General features: G+C 44.7%; 1 protein-coding gene across 1 annotated transcript in view; it reads left to right on the top strand.

Moving 5' to 3' along the window:
- Nucleotides 1-20,402, top strand: part of LOC130577536 (neuron navigator 2-like) — a gene marked incomplete at its 3' end in the record, with an annotated part of 111,914 nt that overhangs the window by 89,512 nt on the left and 2,000 nt on the right. The window contains exons 7-10 of the mRNA XM_057372979.1: nt 1,918-2,968; nt 4,981-5,093; nt 8,439-8,547; nt 10,249-10,632. Coding sequence (XP_057228962.1) covers nt 1,918-2,968; nt 4,981-5,093; nt 8,439-8,547; nt 10,249-10,632 — 1,657 coding nt within the window. The remainder of the gene's footprint in view (nt 1-1,917; nt 2,969-4,980; nt 5,094-8,438; nt 8,548-10,248; nt 10,633-20,402) is intronic.

Genomic DNA, 20,402 nt, shown 5'->3' with positions numbered 1-20,402 from the left:
TTGAAAGCGCGGGGAGGAGCTCTGCTGGCAGCTCGTGGAGAAGTTGTCACCTTCCCTGCTCTCTGTGTCTGTGTCAGGGCACTGTGTCAGCTCGCTGCTGCACTTGGGGTCACTGTGACTCCTTCCACAGCGCTGGAATCCCTGCAAGCGCTCAAAAAGCRTGGTGCTCAGGGATGTGGGTGAGTGGTGGGSTGGGCAGTGCTGGGATCATGGCTGGACTCGATCTTGGAAGCCTCTCCYCACCTTAGTGATTCCGTGATTCCCRTGCCATCGTTTTTTGGTCCTCCTTAACCYGCCAGGATGGACTGAGCAGGCTGGAGCAGAGCAGCGAGAGGGCCAGGTGGCATYGCTGTCTGGGGCATTTAGGATTTCCCTTCTGTGCTGGAGTAAAGCAGGAACAGTGCCCTGGCAGTCAGCAGGCTGGCACGAGCTGAAAAGCAGCGTGATTGCTGGCTGTGTCTGTAATCCTGCTCCTGCTTCCTTCCAGCTCCCTGTGGGAACTTTACCAGAGGAAAAGGACTGGCAAAATCGGCCAGTGTGATAGTTACTGGTTAACAGTCCTGGAAATCTTCTGACTTTAGTAATGTCTTTAAAAGTAGTGTTAGTTCCTGCTGTTCCACTTTGTCYGTAAGCACGTGAAATGGCTGAGTTTATTACTAAGGAGTCTCTGATACTCCTAGAAACGCGCTTCTCCGTTGAGTCAGGAGGATGTACGTGCTCTAAATCTGCCGTAGATCTGCTTTGGATCAGGGGAGGGAGGTTAACAGAGCCGTATCTTCACCGAGCAGCTGAAAGTGAAGCGAAACAGTCCCTGCRTGGCTGCAGCAGCTCGTGATTTACAGGGCTGGATCCGCAGGGCTGCTGCTGCTGCCGAGAGAGAGCACACGCTCTCCTCCGCTGTTGATTTTTGAATTAAAAAAATGCAGCTCTGTACACAGTTTACTCCAGTGCTAGAGGGCAGGGAAATATAGGTAAGAGCCGTTAATCCCCAGCAGGCTGCTGGGCAGGCAAACAGACACAGATGACAAAATTTAATTGGAAACATGAGCAGTTTAACAGAAAGCATATTTGTGATAATTGAGAGAGTAACATCTCCAAAAAGGAAACTCTGCAAAGAGAAACCRGCTCAGAGGAGAAGTGGCCACTGGTAGGTGAGTGTGATTTTTCAAGCTCTCTTTAAGCTCGGAACTAATTTCTTAATGAGAACAAATAAYATTAGGAGGAACTAACTAAAGAAAAGATTTGTTTTCTCTGTGGGGGGAGGGCTGTAYGGTTGCTGCCACAAGTTTCTCTTACAGCTGAGTTAGGATGTGTGGTAATACTTAATTGAGGTTCTTTGCAAAAGGTTAGAATTGGTTTTATTTTTGTACAGAGTTATCTTCTACCTTTGCATGTGAAGATCTCACCACCCCCACCCCCAATAACTGAAAGGACTTCAGTTTTACTTTTTTCCTTACTCCTGCATTTTTTTTATAAGTTTGAGGTTTTTCTAAGAATCGAACTTGGACAGCGAGTATTTTGCCAAAAGCAGAGGGAACCCTTAGTTATAAAATAGYGCTGTGTTTTTGCTAATGAAAAAGTATTGTGGACTTAATAAGGGAGAGCACATTGCAGAACACATTTTGGTTTGAATTGGAAGAGATTCCTTTTCTCCCTTCTTTTTCTTGAACAGCAAGTAAATGTAAATTATACAGTAGAAGCTCCTTGCTGTTCTGCTGGGTAGAAAAAGAAAACCGGCTTTTATTTTCCCTCAATTTCACTGATGTTGAAAATACTGCTGTGTCTTTTTAACGTTACTGGCGTGGAATTCTTGATGTTCCATTGCAGAAAGAATCCCACGCTAGCTCTAACACCAGGTACCACCAAGGCCGTTTTTTCGGGGTCATTTTCTGTGGTTTTTTTTTTTTTTTTTGCCAGAGCCTGCAGACAGCGCAGCCTCCCAGCCCACAGGAATGAATGAAAATGTCTCATCGCCGTCTCCGGGCTGCGGYGGTGCCGCTCCTTGCGGTAACTCCTCGGCCATCCCTCAGCCCAGCTCTGCCATCAARCCCTGGCGCAGCAAGTCCCTGAGCGCCAAGCACACGGCCACCTCTGCCATGCTGTCCGTGAAGGCACCGGCAGCCGAGCCCCCAAAGCCGCCCCCAGAAATGGCCAAARCCACCCCCAACGGGCAGAAATCCATGCTGGAAAAGCTGAAACTCTTCAACAGCAAAGGGGGCTCCAAAACGGAAGGCCCCAGGTCCCGGGATAACAGCTGTGAGAAGCTGGAGGCTCTGCTCAGCCTGGAGGAGAGCGAGGAGATCGAAGGCACCGCCCTGAACGTCAACAACCCGGGCTCCATGTCCAACAGCCCCAAAATCGCCCTCAAGGGCATCGCACAGAGGACGTTCAGCCGCGCGCTGACCAACAAGAAAAGCTCTCCGAAGRGTAACGAGAAGGAGAAAGAGAAGCAAAAGGAGAAGGAAAAGGATAAAAGTAAAGACCTTACGAAGAGAACCTCYATCACCGAGAAGCTGGACCTGAGGGAGGAACCTAGAGAAGAACAGACGGCGCTGACGGCGACAGCAGAGATGCCAAAAAAGTCCTCCAAGATCGCGAGCTTTATCCCCAAGGGAGGGAAGCTGAACAGCGCCAAGAAGGATGCCTCRGCCCCTTCGCACAGCGGAATACCAAAACCAGGAATGAAGAACACCGCGGGCAAACCCTCGAGTGCCCCCGCCGCCACCAAGGAKGGCGAGCGCGGCCGCGGAGGGAAGGCCGGCGCGGGGCTGTCACACCACAAATCGCAGCTGGAGAGCCGCCACTCCAGCTCCTCGTCCAGCCTGGCCTCCTCCGAGGGCAAGGGMGCCGGGGCCCCGGCCGTGAGCACCCACAGCACGGGCAGCAACACGGTGAGCGTGCAGCTGCCGCAGCCCCAGGCGCAGTACAGCCACCCCAACACCGCCACCGTCGCGCCCTTCATGTACAGGTACGGGGCATGTGGGGGGAGTGGGTGTGGGCTGTCCCTTCTGGACATCCTTCAGCTGGGTGAATGCCATGTCATCTCTTAAAATCTCTTAAAAGGCTCTCTTCAAAGAATCTCTTAAAAGAATCTCTTGAAAGATCATTGCTTTAAGAGAGCTGGCAGTTGACGCGTTTGGACAAAAACTGTGGTGGAAGCTGCCAGACTAAGGCGTGAGAAGTTGTGCTAGCCTGGGAGGGGATTTATTGTTATATCCGACCCTGCCAGAGGTGGGACCCTGCTCAGGTGACACTCTGAGCACCTCTTTGAGCAGGTGCTGCCCTTCCAAAGGGTGCAGGAACATGTGTGGGGTTTGTTTGAGGCTTTGGAAGCTGTGATAAGGCCAAGACACACTCGTGGTGTTCGTTGTGGGTGACACACGTGGAGCTGCCTCACCACAAACAGGAATCGGGAATTAAAAAGAAAAAATAATGAAAAATCCTTTAGTTTAGGTGAGGCCAGACAAGAAGTCCTGTGTTGTTCTGTGTGTTAAAAACAAAAGGGCAGCCAAATGAGGTCGCAGCTAACCTCGGTTGGGCCCATTTTCTGTTTGAAGCACCTTTTGTTGGGCAGGTGCAGTAGGGGATGCATGGGGAAGTGTAATGAGAGAGAAAACGACAGCAAAGGTTCCCAAAGACGTGCTCCCCAAGAAGCTCCTCAGCCCCAGGGTGGGACTGAGCTGTCCWGTAGGATTAAGGATGGCAAAYCAGATAGATTTATATTTWAAAAAAAWKGATTTATTCTGGTCATGATTAGACTGAAAGTTCTCAGTCAGAATTGTTTGCTACACAGTCAAGGCAGCTGTAACTACTGGTGTAGTGTAATGCACTATTTCTGAAACAATGCTGAAGGTACCGTATTAAATTGATATTAAAAGCAATTATTCAGCAGAGGTTGGTGTCACTCACCCATACCAATGACTGTGGGCAGATCTCTTTTGCTCACCCTCCAGGATGTCCCTGCTCAGGGGAGGAATCTGCACACACTGCAGGGAGGGATGTGTTAGAAGAGCCTGCCAGCAGAAAGTGGGATTGGGTTTTTGTAGGATGGAGGGATTGCCCGTCAGGCAGTGTCTCCTGGCCAGCTGGGTCAGCTCAGCAGCCTCAGTGGGGTCACTGCTGGTTCCTTTATCAGGTGCTTCACCAGCTCTGCCCCATCCCCACCTCCCTGTCAGGAGGATCCTCTTTGGGATTGATGTGTCAGGCTGGTTCCAGATTATCCAGCACYAAAAGCAGCCTGAGACCCCTTGTCCTTTGGAAATAGGGCATTGTTCCAGCTGGTTCACCCCTGCTCCAGGCAGAGCATCCTGCTGCAAGGGTCAGGTGAAATTAAGAGTATTGCAATAATAATTCCCAACTGTGTCTTCCCTTTTTCACAGCCCTTGCCCTTGGGTCAGAAGTGCTTCCTGGCTCTGTGAGCAAAACACAGCATAGTCAGGAAAGTGAAATGAATCGCAATATATAACTGAAATCTGATAGATCCATAGATCCCTACAACATTATCTTTCATTACCATAATATCAGGCAAGGAATTGGAGTTTGAAGTTGGTTTTGCTCAGTCATTTCTTTTAAAATACAAAAGYTGATTATTGAATGGAAAGCAGCARGAGTGTAACATGCCATCACACTCTRCCTTCTTTATCTTCATGCAATACAGGCTTTGTTGGAGAGGATCAGATTAGCCCCAACAACTGATATTATTGATAATTTAAGATCTGGAAATCCAAGTGTCTTAAGGCCCCATCTGATGAGCTGTGAAGCCTATCTTRGACTATGAATTTTTTATTTTTTACAGCTGAGTGCTTGTTTCCATTTCTAGGACATAATTCAACATGGGACTAATGAATTATGTAAAATCAGTGTGTGGTGTGTTGTGGAGAGTGGGACAGAGTGGCTGATGGCAGGTGCACGCCTTGTTGTTGTACTCCAGCCACTTTGGATRGAGGGAGGCTGCACTTCTGGGTTTGTTTTTCCTTCCAGATCTCARACAGACAATGAGGGGAACGTAACAGCCGAGGCCAGCACGGGAGGGCTCAGCATGGACTCTGCTCTCTATGTCAAAACTGCCCAGCCTGCCCTGGAGGACCTCTCAGGTATGTCCTGCAGCACGACCTTGTGAAATAAGAATGAGCTAGAGCAGGTTGGGTTTATTCCTAATGCTTCAGTTCTTAATCATTACATTCCTTTCAGCTCTTCAGCAATGAAAACAAGGTGTCAGTAATTGGAACTCGAGATACTTGAGTTCAGCACCATGGTGTGCTCCCCAAATTTCTTGAAATCATTAGGAATTCTGCCTGCTTCATGTTTTTCAAGGAGACATCGGTTTTTTTTTAGGATTAAGCTATTAGAAGGATCCTAAGTATCCTCAAGCATTTCATATGTATTGTTGACTTTTAAAACATTTGTTTCGGAGCTTAGAGAAGATATTAAGTTTATTTCCTTGGTGTTTGAGTTTGGAGGAATTTCAGTATCACTTACATGAATCTGATAAATTTAAGAAATAGCATTTGCAGCAACAGGGCACCAAAATCCAGCTACACTTCACTGTGTCCRGCATACAGAAGCTGAAGCAGGTTGTAGCTAGAATATGAGCAATCTAAATTAGAAAGCAACTCATGTAGTTGTCTGGAATTCCTGCTACTGTAAGAAATATATAACTAGCAAAAAATTTTAAGCTTATCAATATGACAAAAGGTTTTTCAGCAGCCGTATTCTATTAATGCGTAGATGTGCAGAGAATGTACTAGATTCTATTGATTTGATCTAAAATGTGTTTTTAAAGTCACAGTCAGGTCTTGTCCCGATTTCAGCAATATTTCTGGCTTTGCTTACTGTGTGCTGCTGCAGTGTATTTAATCAGTGGGATATCTCAGGTGTTTTCATCTCCTCAGTCTTTCTGTCCCCCAGTTTAATGTGAGTTTTGGGACCAAATTCCCTCCTTGGAAAAGTGATGTGGCTGAAAGTTTCACCATGAGATTAACTTGATCCTGCATCCCATGTCCTGTCAGTGCTGCCTTTGTAGCTGTGTGCTGATGGCAGAGGAGAAGGGCTCTGCAGAGGAAAAGGGCTCTGCAGAGGAAAAGGGCTGCAGGAGTGCAGAAGGGAGCTTGTCTGTGTTTAATGTGAATACAATTTACCTGTAAGTGGATGAAGGACTGAAAAGACAAATAAAAGGCACAAAGGATGAAATCTTTGAGAACATTTTTTGGATTCATATTTAAATAGGAGAGTTCCAAGTAAGAAACACAGCATCCAGCTGCTTAAACTTTTTCAGCATTACCTCTTAATCATCACATTGGCTGGGCTGGATGTATTTCAGCCTGCAAACTGAGAAGTGCTTCTAGATCACAAAAGGTCTTCAGTCTTTAATGACAGCTGTTATGTAAATACAAACTCTTTCTCAGCTAGAAGATGCGAGTTTTGGGACCCAAAGGCGGAAGACAGCTGACAGCCTCAGACAAGGGAGATGCAAACCCCAGCTGTGCACGGCTGCAGCATCCATGAAGGGGCCTTGGGGGAAACAGCAAACAAAACAAAACAAAACAGTGCCTCAGCCCAGATGAACKGGAAGAAATAAGGCACAGATACCTTCTCTCCCTGCCTAGCAGCTATTGGTGTGCTAATTCAAAAGCACTTCTAAAACAAAACAGCATAGGTAGAGAAAAATGGAAGCAGAATTGTCTAAGGGTGCTGCTTGCTCATGAGGAGCTAAGTGGTTTTAGGATTAACTTCTAGGGGCCAACCATCCCATATCTGTCTTTTAAGTATCCTTATAATTTAAGCAGTGGAATGTCATTTAAGTGAAAATTAGGTATCAGTTTAGGCATCAGAGTGTTCACAGTAGAAATTGGTTTAGTTTGTCTCCTGTGTGTTCTCCTAAAAAGTCACCTCCCATTTGCCTTCACATCTAGGAGAGAAATGATCTGTAAAAGAGCACTGTGACCTTTGTTAAGCTAAAGGCTTATAAATATTTTATGTTCTTTACTGCAAAAATTTGTAGATCCATGAGGACAGAAAATGTTTTCTGTCCCAGAGACCCGCTGGCTAAAGTAATCAGTCTTGTTAGGTGGATGTTTCCAGTCCAGACAGACCATAATTGTTTGACCCTGTGGCTTAAGTGAGCTGTAACTCAGGGAGATGATTTCCCAGGGAGTAGAGACTGATTAAAATAAAATTGCTGACACGTGCTGAGTACTTTGGCCAGGAGCTTGTACCACTGCTGCTTTGCAAGCGGCAGTGTGTGAATGGGGTTTTTCTGTGCCACCAAGGTGGCATCTTTTAGAAACGTGAAATCTAAAGCAGAGAATGTAGAAAGTTCCAGCAGCAGCTTTCTTATCTGGTTCTTACCACTTGTGATGTGTGTRATGTACAGATATCCATCTAAAGTAGAAATCGTGCGGGTGACCGGCATCCTGGCAGCTCAAGAATGCATCACTTGTACAGAGAATGCTGAGATGAAATGGCAAAAGTTGTGCCATTTTCTGTAGTATTTTCTTCAGTTCTGAGCTATAAACCCTTTAGAATGAAATAATTTCCTTCTGTGCCCAGCAGAAGCTCTGTGACAGTTTGTTGGAAGTTTTCTGTTCCAGCTTTCAGCTTGCAAAGAATACGCTGGCACCACTAGAAATTCACTTCTCTCCGGCCTCTTAGAGGGTTTAACTTTATAAAGCTCAGCTGAGGTAGCAACCAAAACATTTCTGAATTGACAGCTGAGACCCCRTAAATAAATTATGCTGAGGCACTAATTAAATTATTAATTTTATAAAACTAAATTGTGCTGAGGCTGTAGGAAGTTTTTTTTGTGTACATAAACTCTGCTTTTACAGAGCAGGACATGAATGTGTTTCAGAACTAAGCTAAAGAACGGGATTTCTAAACACCATGAAAAAACTAAGCCATCCCCCAGCTTCATGTRGTTAGCACATTTTGGGAACAGTAACTGAGTTATGATGTTGACAAGCAAAACCTTTTGTTATTTTACCTGAAACACCACTGGCATGGAGCAGCYGGTCAGCAGAGTTTAGTTTATGGAAAGCTGTTGTTGTAGAATGAGATCTGTGTGGAACAGGAAAACAAGACCTGGTGAAGATGCAGCACTGGAGAAATGGCCTGTGTCAGGGGGATGGTGATGGTGGTATTGATAGAATGTGTATTCTGATGAGGTTAAAAGTTAACCAGAATTCAGGCTGGGTCACATGGGAAGTGACAGAAGAGCAGCATCTCAAAGGCAGCCTGTGCAGTGAAGGTGTGACCCTACAGAGCCTGTCCCAGTCAGGATGTGACAGTGGCAGGTGCCTGCCAAGGGGAATGGGATCTCCATCCCAACCGCTTTGGAAAGGCTCTAAAAAATGCATTTGAGCCAGATTGAGGCATGGATGGCAGCTCAGCTCGGTGCTGTTTCCTGCCTGGCCCTTACTCGTGGCTGGTTTTCCCTGCAGGAGAGGACCCCGAGACTCGGCGGTTGCGCACTGTGAAAAACATCGCTGACCTTCGGCAGAACCTGGAGGARACCATGTCCAGCTTACGGGGAACCCAGGTCACTCACAGGTGAGGGCACCTCTCTGTTTGTTAGGAAATAGAAACTTAGGAATGGTTTAGGAGCAGGAAATGTGCTCTTACTCTGCATCTCTTACATCTGGCTGAGTTGCATCCTTAGAAACATTATCAACACTGATAATAGCAGTTTTTGTCTTTAATGCACAGAATTTGAATAATGTTTGCTGGTTTTTGGGATGTATGATGAGGAATTGATAGGATGGGTTGTGTAGTGACTCCAAAGTCGAGAATAATCACTTCTTGTTAAATGTGTGAGGTGATGTTTGAATATAAGTTATAGTTTAAAATGTTTCTTTATCTTACTGAAGTTGAATAACTTAAGTGCAGTACACTCCTCTCCTCCTGTGTGTAATATTCTGTTTAAATAAGAGGTGAACTGTGCTTGACCCACATTATCAAGTGCATAATTTGAATTCCTGACCAAACTCGGGACAAAGAAATTTTTCTAATATTGTTAATCATCCAGCTTTTTCTTCGTAAAGCAGCATTTGTAAATCTTAAGCAATATTTAAAATATGCTGTAAATAAACAAAGATTGCTATTACATTTCAATATTATGTGAGTTAGATCTTTTCAGTGTTGGGAAATTTGGGAGAACAAGCTGTTTGGCCCCTAATGGGGTTGGGGTCCTACCTAATGCTTGGTGCCTTATGTACCCCAGCCCTAAAAGAGTTTATTGAGTTTTGGCTTTGTGTCTAAAACTGCTAAAAGCAGAGTTTGCAAAGATGAACTCCCAAAACTATTTTTCTTTGTGAATTTCAATTGATGTGRCAGCTCTTCATGGCTTAATTACAAYAACCGGAGAATRCGGAGGTTTTTGCAGTTTACATGTAACATTGTATTGAGAATGGTACAATGCTGTTTATTTTAAAAATATCCACAATAAATTGTAAAAAAGTGGCACTTAGTTGAGCAGGAAAGGAAGAGTTCATGTGGGTAAGAGAAGTTGCAGCYATGGATTAGCTGCAATTCAGCTATGAGAATTCAGGGTGTAGTCTTGCAGTCCGTACACATCCCGTGCAAACTCACGGTGTGGTCCCATTTTTAGGGTTTCATGTGTAAGTATTGCCAATATATTTTAAATATATACTCAGTTCATGAATAGATGAGTCATTTTTTGTTTTTCCTGGGTTTACTCCTATGTTTGAGTATCTTCAAAGAAATTCATAGTTCTTTATTGGTTTGTTAATATGCAAAATATATTTTGAAGAAAAAAAAAATTTGGCCTGCCTTCGTATACTTTTCATTTAATCCTCTCTGTGGTATAGAAATAGCTTCTATCTTGGCGCTGGACACATCACCAGAGTTAAGAATTTTTCATGGGTGCAGACAAAAATAGAAAATACATCAGACAAACAGCAGGTTTGCCTTTAGGCAGCTTATYCCCCTCCCTCGCCTGGGCTGGCTAAACCATGGTGTAATGGAGTTACAAGTGCTCGAAGATGAGAAAGTTACACTTTGATGCTGTGGATAATCATTCAATTTAGTCATCTCAGGTGTGGGTGGAGCACCTGGTGGCCTGGGTGTAAGGTTTTTAAGAACATGAGGAAGGACCCAAAAAGTGAAAAGGCGGGATCTCTCCAAGTGTTGTAGCGGTGAATTGTGTGCAGAGTCTGTAACTCGGTGAGYGTCCGGGATCGCCGGAATCTCACAGCATCCCCGTGACAGCCGCATTCCCATCTCTGCTTCCAGCACCCTGGAGACCACGTTYGACACCACGGTCACCACGGAGATCAGCGGCCGCAGCATCCTCAGCCTGACGGGCCGGCCCACGCCGCTGTCCTGGCGCCTGGGCCAGTCCAGCCCGCGGCTGCAGGCGGGCGACGCGCCGTCCGTGGGCAACGGCTACCCCGCGCGCGGGAGTGCCGGCCGCTTCCCCGGCACCGAGCCCAACGCCGGCCGCTACCTGTACCCGGCCCCGCTGCGGCGCCAGCTGGCCACGCGCGGCCACGGTGACATCGGTGACAGGGCCGGAGACGACATTGACCTCCCGGGAGTGGCCATGGACGCCACRGGCTACATGAGCGACGGCGACGTGCTGGGCAAGAACATCAGGGCTGACGACATCACCAGCGGGTGAGCGGAGTGAGCGCTGCGCAGGGGGCTCGCTGGGGCGGGGAGGGAGTGGAATATTGGTTACAACCGAAACCTGGGGCCATTCTCCCATTGGGACAGGGAGGGAGCTCAAATATTGGTTACAGCCAGAACTCGGTGTGTTCTTCCATTGGGGCATGGAGGGAGTGGAATATTGGTTACAGCCAGAACTCAGGGTTGTTCTTCCATTGGGGCAGGGAGGGAGTGGAATATTGGTTACAGCCAGAACTTGGGGCAGGGGAGAGAGGTGGAATATTGGTTACAGCCAGAACTCAGGGCTGTTCTTCCATTGGGACAGGGAGGGAGCTCAAATATTGATTACAGCCAAAACCTGATGCTGTTCTTCCATCGCGGCGGGGGAGAGAGCTGAAATATTGGTTACAGCCAGAACTTAGGACTGATCTTCCATTGGGGCAGGGAGGGAGCTGAAACATGGTCACAGCTGAAACTTGGGGCCGTTCTTCCATTTGGGCAGGGAGGAAGATGGAATATTGGTTATAATCAGAGCTTGGGGCAGGGAGGAAGCCGAAATATCAGTTACAGCCAGAACTTGAGGCTGTTCTTCCATTGGGGTAGGGAGCCCAAATACCAGTTACAGCAAGAGCTTGGGGCTGTTCTTCCATTGGGGCAGGGAGGGAGTTGAATATCAGTTACAGCAAGAACTTGGGGCCGTTCTTCTGCTGGGGCAGAGAGTGATCTGAAATACCAGTTATAGCCAGAATTCAGGGCCGTTCTTCCATTGGGGCAGGGAGGGAGCTGAAACATGGGTTACAGCCAGAACTTGGGGCAGGAGAGGGAGCCAAAATACCGGTTACAGCTAGAACTTGGGGCTGTTCTTCGTTGTGGCCATGATGCTGTGTTTCCGTGATTAGCTGGAGAAATGGTAAAAGCTTTTTGGTTGGTGTTAGAATTTTGAGGCAGACACGGTTACGGGGATAAAAGGGTTTCATTTTGGTATTTAATGGGATCCTGGGGGCACAGCTCTTCAAGGTGGAACACGCCGAGATGCACCCCAATATAACACAGATTCAATTTTATAGACCTCACAAATCAGCATTTCTGTCTAGAATCCCCCAATAAGGACCTTACCAAATGCAGTAATGTCCCCCTATTCTAAAGAACCCCCACCTCAGATGAGGCCAGAGCCCATTCACACAATGTGTTCCAGACAGAAGGTTTCAGCCAAGGTTGRACCCTCGAGTTTTGAGACAGCCCAGGGCTCACCCTACTGGGGATGTTTGGTCTTTCTGCCCAGCAGGACCCCAAAACTGAGCTAGAATATAAAAAATTGCAAGCATGTAGGCTAAGGGTGCAAAGAACATGAAAAGGATACAGAAAATATCTAAAAGGATATATAAAATGTATAAAAGGGTGTATAAAAAGTCAAAAATTGTCAGGCATCAGCCAACTCCGAAGATAGTCTGCTCATTTCAGTTCTCTCTTTCGGAGAGACAGCTCACTACCATGGAAGGATTTAAGCAAAATTCGAGTTTGAAGTGCACGTTATGAAAATATCCCTAGATATGAAGATATTCTTTCACGTGGTTCAGTGTTTTCCTGAGTCGAGGCTCGCTGTGGTTGCAGCATTCATTTGTGCCCACGAGATGGGAGGAGTGAGGTGTTTTTTGGACCTGACTGAACTCTTGGTGTCTGAGCTTTGAGGGGCCAGCTCAGTGGAAGGAAGTGAATTTGCATCTCTGTGTTAGGTGTAATAGTGGTACATGCTAAATAAATTTTAAAGAACAAGTCAGTGTGCAGAARTATGAAGTGATAGACAGTTACTAGCAAGGTTTTACATTTTGTCTCTGCCTTGAATGGAAAAAGCATTTGTTCTTTGTTCCAAAGACTCAGTTCAATTCAACATGTCTGTTTTCAGTGACTATAAAATACWGTCATTTTTTCTTAGCATTGGATTGATGTTAAAATTGATCTCTGAGATTTAAATGGCTTTTTTTTTCCTGTGGCAGCCCTGGCCATCTTGCATCCTTTACTTTTTTGTAATTTTTCTTTTATTAGTGACATTTCTTGTGTTGGCTTTTTTTGGAAGATGTAGTGTCCCTTACTGGAATCCAGCTGCTGCTTTGTCATTTCTTCAACCAGTTCAGTGACACCATCTGAAAACCTCCATTAATTCTGTCAGTTATGAATATTTGGATATTTTCAAAGTCAGGCAATTTCTTTTTAAAGCTTCATTAGGGAAGCATATAGTAAAGGGGCTGATGCAAAAAAAAACCCAGCATAAAATTCTGTTTCAGATAAAGCACCAGTAGCTGTTGCTGCATTAATAATGCATTGAGTATCTAAAGCACCTTGTGTTTCCCTCAAATAAATCAACTTGCACCTGGATTTTRTAATGTTTATTGTAGTAACAGTTCCTGCTTCTCCTCTGGACCATGAATTCAGTTCAAACTTGTGGCTGTGGTTTTGATTTGGAAGTGAGGAAAGTAAATTCTARGTAGCACCATGGTTTCTATAAAACACCTCAAGTAGTAGTTGAGAATTACCCTTGCAGAATTGTGTCAGCTCAGGCTTCTGCTGCTCACAGAGGAGCCCAGTCTTTTCAGATCTTTCTTTAGTGTATAAAACTCACATTCCAGCTTGAGGAAAAGGAAAGAATAGAAAAGCTGTCAAATTATGGATGGTATTGCCAGAGAAATCTGTGCTTTCACTCATCCCTGTGCATCGTTTCCTTTTCTGTGTCTGGTCATCCTGCAAGGGAAGAAAATTGAGTCTCCACAGTCTGAAAGTGCGAGAGAGGTCGTAGATTCTGGGCAATAAAATGGTTTTGCTGGTTGGTGCCACCATCACCAAAGCGATGAGTTACACACCAAGAATGATGGATGCAGCAGAGGAGTCATTCCCTCCACCTCACCCACCCCCAGCCTGGAGTGTTGGGATGTTTTTCACTGAGCATCTCACTCTGTTTCCCCCACAAGCCTTTAAAGGAGGGAGGGAGCTTTTACTCTTTATTCATGCAATTGCCACATGCAATAAATGTGACCTCAGTTTAAGTTTCTCGGGACAAAAGCATGTACATGTTTTTTTTTCTTTTCCACATCTTTTGCCTTTAGCTACAAAAGCCTGTTTATTTGGATAGTATGGGTTGGTTTATTGATTCATATAGCACTCTTGGAGCCATTGACTAAATTCCAAGGACAGAATGGGTATTGGAGGTCGCTGTTGGAAAGATCCCGCCCTGTTTGTGGGCAGGGTTTGGAGATGGGCAGTTTTGGGATCCTCTCCTCTCCTTGCTGTCCTGGTGGGCATTGGGAGGGAACATTGCTGGACTCCCTGAGMAGGGAATATTGTGGTATTAAATTGCAATAACAGCTTCCCAGCATTAACGGAGAAGGATAAAAAAATGAGGGTGCTACCTTTGGTGACACCTGCTGACRCTGGGTTGCCATCTCCAGTGTGAGCAGATGCTGGATAACCTGTCCCATTAGTTACCACCCCTAATGTCTGTTTAATTCCAACAGTACAAAACCAGGAAAGCACTGGCTGTTTGTGGGAGAGGAATAATAAACTGCTCCAAAATTGGAAGGGCTGCTTGAGAAGGAAACATCCTCGTGACTTGCTGCAGAACAAATCACCGAGATCGGTGGCAGGGCAAACAGKCTCCACATTTCCAGGAGCTGAGCTACACTGTGTGGAGAGCAGCACAAGAGGGTATTTAGAGCATGAATAGCTCTTTATTAGCCAGTATGTGTTTCACTTTGTCATTTTGCAGAATTGCTGCAATCCCGGAGTCTGAAAACTTGGATCTGTGTTTTGCTTGGCAAACCGATAGGGAAGGAAGCCAAAATATTTGTTACAGCCCAAATAAACCCAATGGCCAAGAAAAACGAGTTTAGCCGTGTGATGCCGGTGCTTTCTCTGAACTGCTCTGGGTCATGGGAAGTTTCCTTTGGCCTCCCCTCAGGGTCTGCTCCGGCAGGGCTCTGGCACACACCACCCTTGCTTTCTTAGGGTTAGGGAGAGTCTTTGCCAAAGGGCTGGAGAGCAGCTCTCAAGGCAAGCGAGCCTCCAGGGGGAGGATTAGAGCCAAGGAGCTGCTCTGCTCTGCTGCAGGAACTGAACCTTTGCTGCAGCCTCACAGCCCCATGGAAAGCAGCACCTCAGAGCCCAGAACTGTCTCACCTCACTACCCCAAAGGTTGTCCCAGGTGGGGGTGTTCATTCTCCTTTTTTTTTGTTTCCCTAGCCCCTGTGTTTTCTAATGAGATGTAGAGTTAATTTCCTTTTAATCTCTCACTGGAATGCAGCAACAGGGCTRTTGGTCAGAAAAAGRAAAAAAAAAAGCCTTTTGTAATTATTTTCTTTTCATTTAATTAATCCTCAGTCTCTGTTTTGATTACCTTAAATGTGCAGCTTTCTGTGCAGAMTTCACAGCGTGGATGTACTGATTAGTGCTGGTCACAAGTTTTCTCAGGAAATGGCTGTGGGTCTGCRAACACACCTTTGTCAAAATCATGTTTTGCAGAAGCGTGGCTGTTCCAGCTGTGTCCCAGMAATGGTCAGGGGCACTGTGCTAAAATCCTCCTGGCAGCCACCTCCCCTGAGTGCAGTGATTGTTGTTGGGGGGGGTACATGTTACCATTCTATTAACCTCCCCATATCTGATGATTTGGTGGTGATGTATTCCCATTGCACATCCCTATTTCCACAACCTCTTAATGTGTTTGTGTGCACAAACCTCATGGGGTTACMATTCCTTCTTTTTTATTCAAACCTTTATGCTCCCTGGGGATCTTTTTACAAGCACTGGAGGCAGTTGAATTTGGAATGTGAATGAAGGATGACAAAAGGGAGAGCAGGTCACTCTGGAGTGGGAAATCGAACTCAGGTTTGTCAAACCCACCCAGGAGCACTGTGCCCTKCATGGACCAAATCCATATACAGGCTTTTCTGACCTGTTTCTTCCCCTGCTTATTCCCACTGTATTTTTCCTGTAGTTACAATGTGTTCCTCATTTACTGGACACTGCTCTTTAAATGATATGGTTTGAAGGTTTCCTCAAGATACGGTGGATGGGTGAAGCTGCATTCCTTGTATGGCTCTAACACTTCACCATGACTAAGACTATTTTATTTTTCTTCTGTGTTTGAGCAGAGTGTTTATTTCAACTGCATTTTGTCTTGCTAGGGCTGGCTATTTCTACACTGTAGATTACTATGTAGTAATATACAGATAATTAACACAAATAATGAAGGGGTTGGGCAGGCAAACTCAAAAGTTTGACCTTCATGAAAAGGGATAAGGAAATCTGAACTTCTGACTTTGTACAAAAAAAGGTTGAAACTGAGTTTGGGTTTAAAGTCATAGACATTTTGGTTCTGTATGAATGAAATGGAAACATTTATGGCAGAGTTTAAATGAAGATAGTATTCTTATTCCAATAACTGTGCTTAGAGTTCTTTATAGGAGACAAGAGTTGGATACTGCAGAAGCATTTTCCATATTATTAGTGCTGTATATTGTTTTAAATATTCTCCAATATTGCACTCAGTTCAGTAGTTCTTCTGTCAGCTTCATCAATAAGACAGTGTTTTATCATTTATCACAAATGATATCTCAGAGAACATGCTCTCATAGAACCTTCCTTGCAGTGTATGATCCAGCATAGGAATAGAGTGTAGGCCTATGAGTTACAGCCTTAGAAATCAGCTTTTTCTTTCAGTATAATGGTAAAAAAAAGCCATATTAGGTCATATGTAGTGTTAATCGATACAATTAATGCAGTGRTTGTGATGTTTTATATTTTTGCTTCCTTCTTCACACTAACCTATTGTTAACCATTACCAAAATACCTTTTAAGAGCAGTTATCCCACTTTGGGCTTCTTTAATTTAAAAAATAATAAAAAATTTAAAAAATCAATACCTCAGCAGTGTTTGAGCTGCTGCATTAATGCCAGCAGATTGTTGTAATTTGAGTGAAGGGGCAGTTTCTAAAGGACAAAACAGGRTCCCAGTGTGGGGCCAGCCAGTAGAGGGGGATGCAGTCATTCAGTGTGCCCGTGTGGATCTTCTGCAGGAAGAGAGGGAGCCTGAGGCAAGAATCAGTGGAGTTATGCCTCCTCTGCTGCTGAGAACCTCTGGAGAAGCAGCGCTCCCTCCTCCATCCTGTTTGCTCACAGGTCATTCCTTYCCTGAACAGAATTGAAGAGGGTGCTGGAAAATGGATGGCTTATTCTGTAGCTTAGTTCTGTGATTGTCATTGTCACAACTGAGTGATTTGGTGGGTGTTCAGATGGCTTCAGGCCAGCAGCTGGTGCTGCTGCTGGTGCTTGGTAGGTGGGTGTTGTCCTCTTTTCAGTCATGAGTTTCCACCCATAGTTCCCCTTCAGAGCCTCTTTGCTCACCTGAAAGGACTGACCTCTTGGGTGTTTTCCATCCTGACTGCAGCCCAGTGTGTCTGGGCTGACTGGATTTTAAACTGAGTTTTAAAAGCGGCGCTGGAGCAAGCATCCTCCTTGAGGTGAAGGTGAATTTGAGGTTAAGATGCCCTCCCTTGGCTGCCAKATGGAGCGAGAGTTGGAAAGAGGATCATCCACTGGAGACTCTGCTCTGGAGCAGGAATGGCAGTAGCCATGTGAGAGATGCTTCCTTTCAGTCTAATATTCCTTTGTATATTGGCAACTTCTCTTTGCCTGTGAACCTCCTAAGGCTGCTCATTCCACAGGGARTGGGTTTCTTCCAAAGCTCAGAGAGTTGTTCTGGATGTGGGGACGTGCAGCAGCCACTCAGCTCCCTTCCAGGCTGCACTGTCACTGCAGCTCCTGCAGACTGCTTGAAGCTGAGAAGACATAGAGAAAAATTTAACCTTGGGCAGCGGTGCCCAAAAATTGTTGATCTGATGGCTGCTGGAGGATTTATGTGCCAGGCAGCCCTAATACATCTCCAGGTAGAAAAGTATTGATTTCACAAAAGCCACRTATTTGTGCAGATTTCTTGTTTTATTCCATGGAAAAAGGGCTGAGCATTAAGTAGTTAAAGGGGTGAACTTGTTTTGCCTCTGGGCTGGTTTGAGCAATGTGATTATGCAGCACAATTCGTGCTGTTGGTGATTTACACGTGAGAGGCTTCTCGAAATAAACTGTGAAATTAATATATACTTATTCAGTTTTGCATAATCTCATTTTTCCTGTTTTACCTGTTAGTGGAACAGGTATCCCCTCCTTTCCAGCACTGGTTAGGATTTTTGAGTCTGCAGGTAATTTCTTCAGGGTTTACTCCACGTTTGGGTTGTGTTTCTGCAAAACAATTCATACTTCATTCATTGGTTTGTTAATTGTAAATTGTTAGTGATTATTAGTAAAAGTCTATTAATTTATAAATTRTAGACTGCCTTAAATATAAATTAAATTTTATTAATTGAGCATAGGTTTGCACTTTTATGAACCTGAAATGTAATATTTGGGCTAATATTAGGGAATTTGGGCATTGTACTGGGAGTCCCAACCTGAAAGCTCGGGACCTGATGGTGCTCCTGGATGTTTTTGTTGGAATTCACAGRGATCAATAAAGGAAGTTAAACCAGCCATGGGCTCATAGACAGGGTCTTTGGTTAGAGAGATCAAGTTCTGATTCAAGTCAGGCACGAGTAGTGGTCGGAGAGGCTTTGGGGTTTATAAACATGGGAAAAAAACATGTGGTCCAATGCCAGCGTTAGGATGGAAAATGCAGATCAAATTCATACTGAGCTGAGAAATTCAGAGTTGTCATCATCCAGCTGTTGGGGCAGCATTTCTTTAAATGCCAGATTTGGGATTTATTCTGAGTTATAGTAACATTCAGCATGGTTCAGAAACGGCGCTGGGGAAATCTCTGCCGTGGGTTTTTGGCAAGTGGCAGCATTCGAGTTGTTCTTTAATACTCAGAGCTCGTTAAGCCTCTTGATCTTGTTTAACTGACTGTAATGACGAGACAGATGAAGCCCAGTGAAAATAGAGAGTGAAAGGGAAGCGTTAGGAATAACAGCGTTACTGCTGCATCAGTGAGACAACACTTCCGCCTGTCAAAGCAGACCTTGATACATGGATTCAGCCAAAAAATGTGATTCCAGTGAACCTCTTGTTTCTTAAAGTTTCAAGCTCCTGGGTTGCTGGGCAGTGATTTCCACACCAGCCTCTGATCCAAAGCACCAAGAGGAAGGCAGGAGCAGCTGAGCTGCCACATTCAGGTCCCTCTTGGGGCACGYTGCTGCTCTCTGTTTGTGGGGTTGGGATTATGGGGCTGTGGGATCCTGAGCAGGTCAGGGTGGGCTTGTCCAGTTYGTTGTGTGCTGCTGACTTACCTGCTGCTCCTTCTCTCCCTAATCCTTCAGGACAGAATGCCTGTCCCTTGGCTGTCTGTTTTCCAGCTTGGAAAATGCATATTCACACGTGAAGGAGTGAAATGAATATAAATGAAGTGGTAGAGTTGTCAGGCCATAAAAGTGAGTGTGCTCTTGGCTGGCTGTGTCCCTCACTAAGTAGGGAGTGCAGACAGAAGTCAAGTGATTCAGACCTGGGTTTTGCTGATCCCTGGCATAACYTGTTCCTGTTTCCTCAGTGTGCCTTTCAGGAAAGGGGATTAAATCACTTCAGCATCAGAAATACCCTAAAAATGTTACACTTGGAAGGGCTTGTTACAGCRCTCACAATTTCAGAGGCACAGAAAGGTTGTATCTGGCTGAAGAAAAGAGGAGTTTAAAGGTCCAGGTTGTCCAAAGCAAATTACTTTATGCCTGTAATGCAGGGCAGGGAGCCACTTTCTAATAGGAAAAAAGTGTCACCTAGAAAGTGGGCTGTAAATCCTAATTGCGTGTTAGAAGTGCATAATACTGCTCTTGTTTAACCTGAGTCTTTTCATATTGACAGGAGTTTGGTTYGTTTTTTTCCTTTGCTGATAAAGAGTGAAACCATAGCCATGAGTACTTGTACATGAATTCCTGAGAAGATCAGAAACTCCTTTTAACAAATATCATCCCTGTCTCACTGTTGAATATTATTATATTCAACATTGAATATTATTGAATATTGTTATATTATTGAATATTATTATATTATTGAATATTGTTATATTCAACTTTATTAAAGGCAGTCATTCCCTTCTGGCTGTTGGTACTCTTCATAAAGCATTGTGAGATTAATTTTTTTGTAGAATTTACCTGTCTCTATGAAAGAGAGAGTCTGAATGCCGTGCTTTTCACCAGATCATGTTTAAACTTTTTTAATTTTGGGGCAGGTAAAAAAGTATTTCTAAGTCCTAGGTTTTTTTACACTAAAAATACTTGCAGAGTTCTTAGGAGTCGTAAAGCTAGCAAGGCTTTTAGTGCAAATTTATCATGTTGCTTAATATGAAAAGTCAGATAAATTACACTTGAACCTAAGTACATTTGTTTGGACTGCAGTGTGTCATTATAGAGGAGAAGCCAGTATTCTTGTGTTCCATGCTGTGTGGATGTGATAGGACAATAAATTCCAATAACTTTGAGTACTGTTACAGTTACATGCAGGATAATATTTCCTGGTCTTGTTCACTCCCGAATAAAACACTAGAAGATTTTCTTCAGAAAAATGTGCCTTCATTATATTCTCCTTTCTAATAAAGTAAAAATCTGTAGCAATAGCAATGTATTCATAAGGGTAAGGCAGTTTCCTAGAGCCAAGACAATTTTAACTTTGAAGGGGTGGAGAGGAAGGCAAAGAAAGCARTGACTGAAGGTTTGTGCACCAATGGCTTTGAACCTTCCTCTGGACTAACCASTG

The sequence above is a fragment of the Malurus melanocephalus genome, unplaced genomic scaffold (genome assembly GCF_030028575.1).
Source record: "Malurus melanocephalus ecotype Western Australia unplaced genomic scaffold, MMel_1.1 scaffold_182, whole genome shotgun sequence".
Classification (NCBI taxonomy): Eukaryota; Metazoa; Chordata; class Aves; order Passeriformes; family Maluridae; genus Malurus; species Malurus melanocephalus.
Note: the sequence above shows the minus strand (reverse complement) of the source record. Positions and strands in the feature narration are given on the sequence as shown.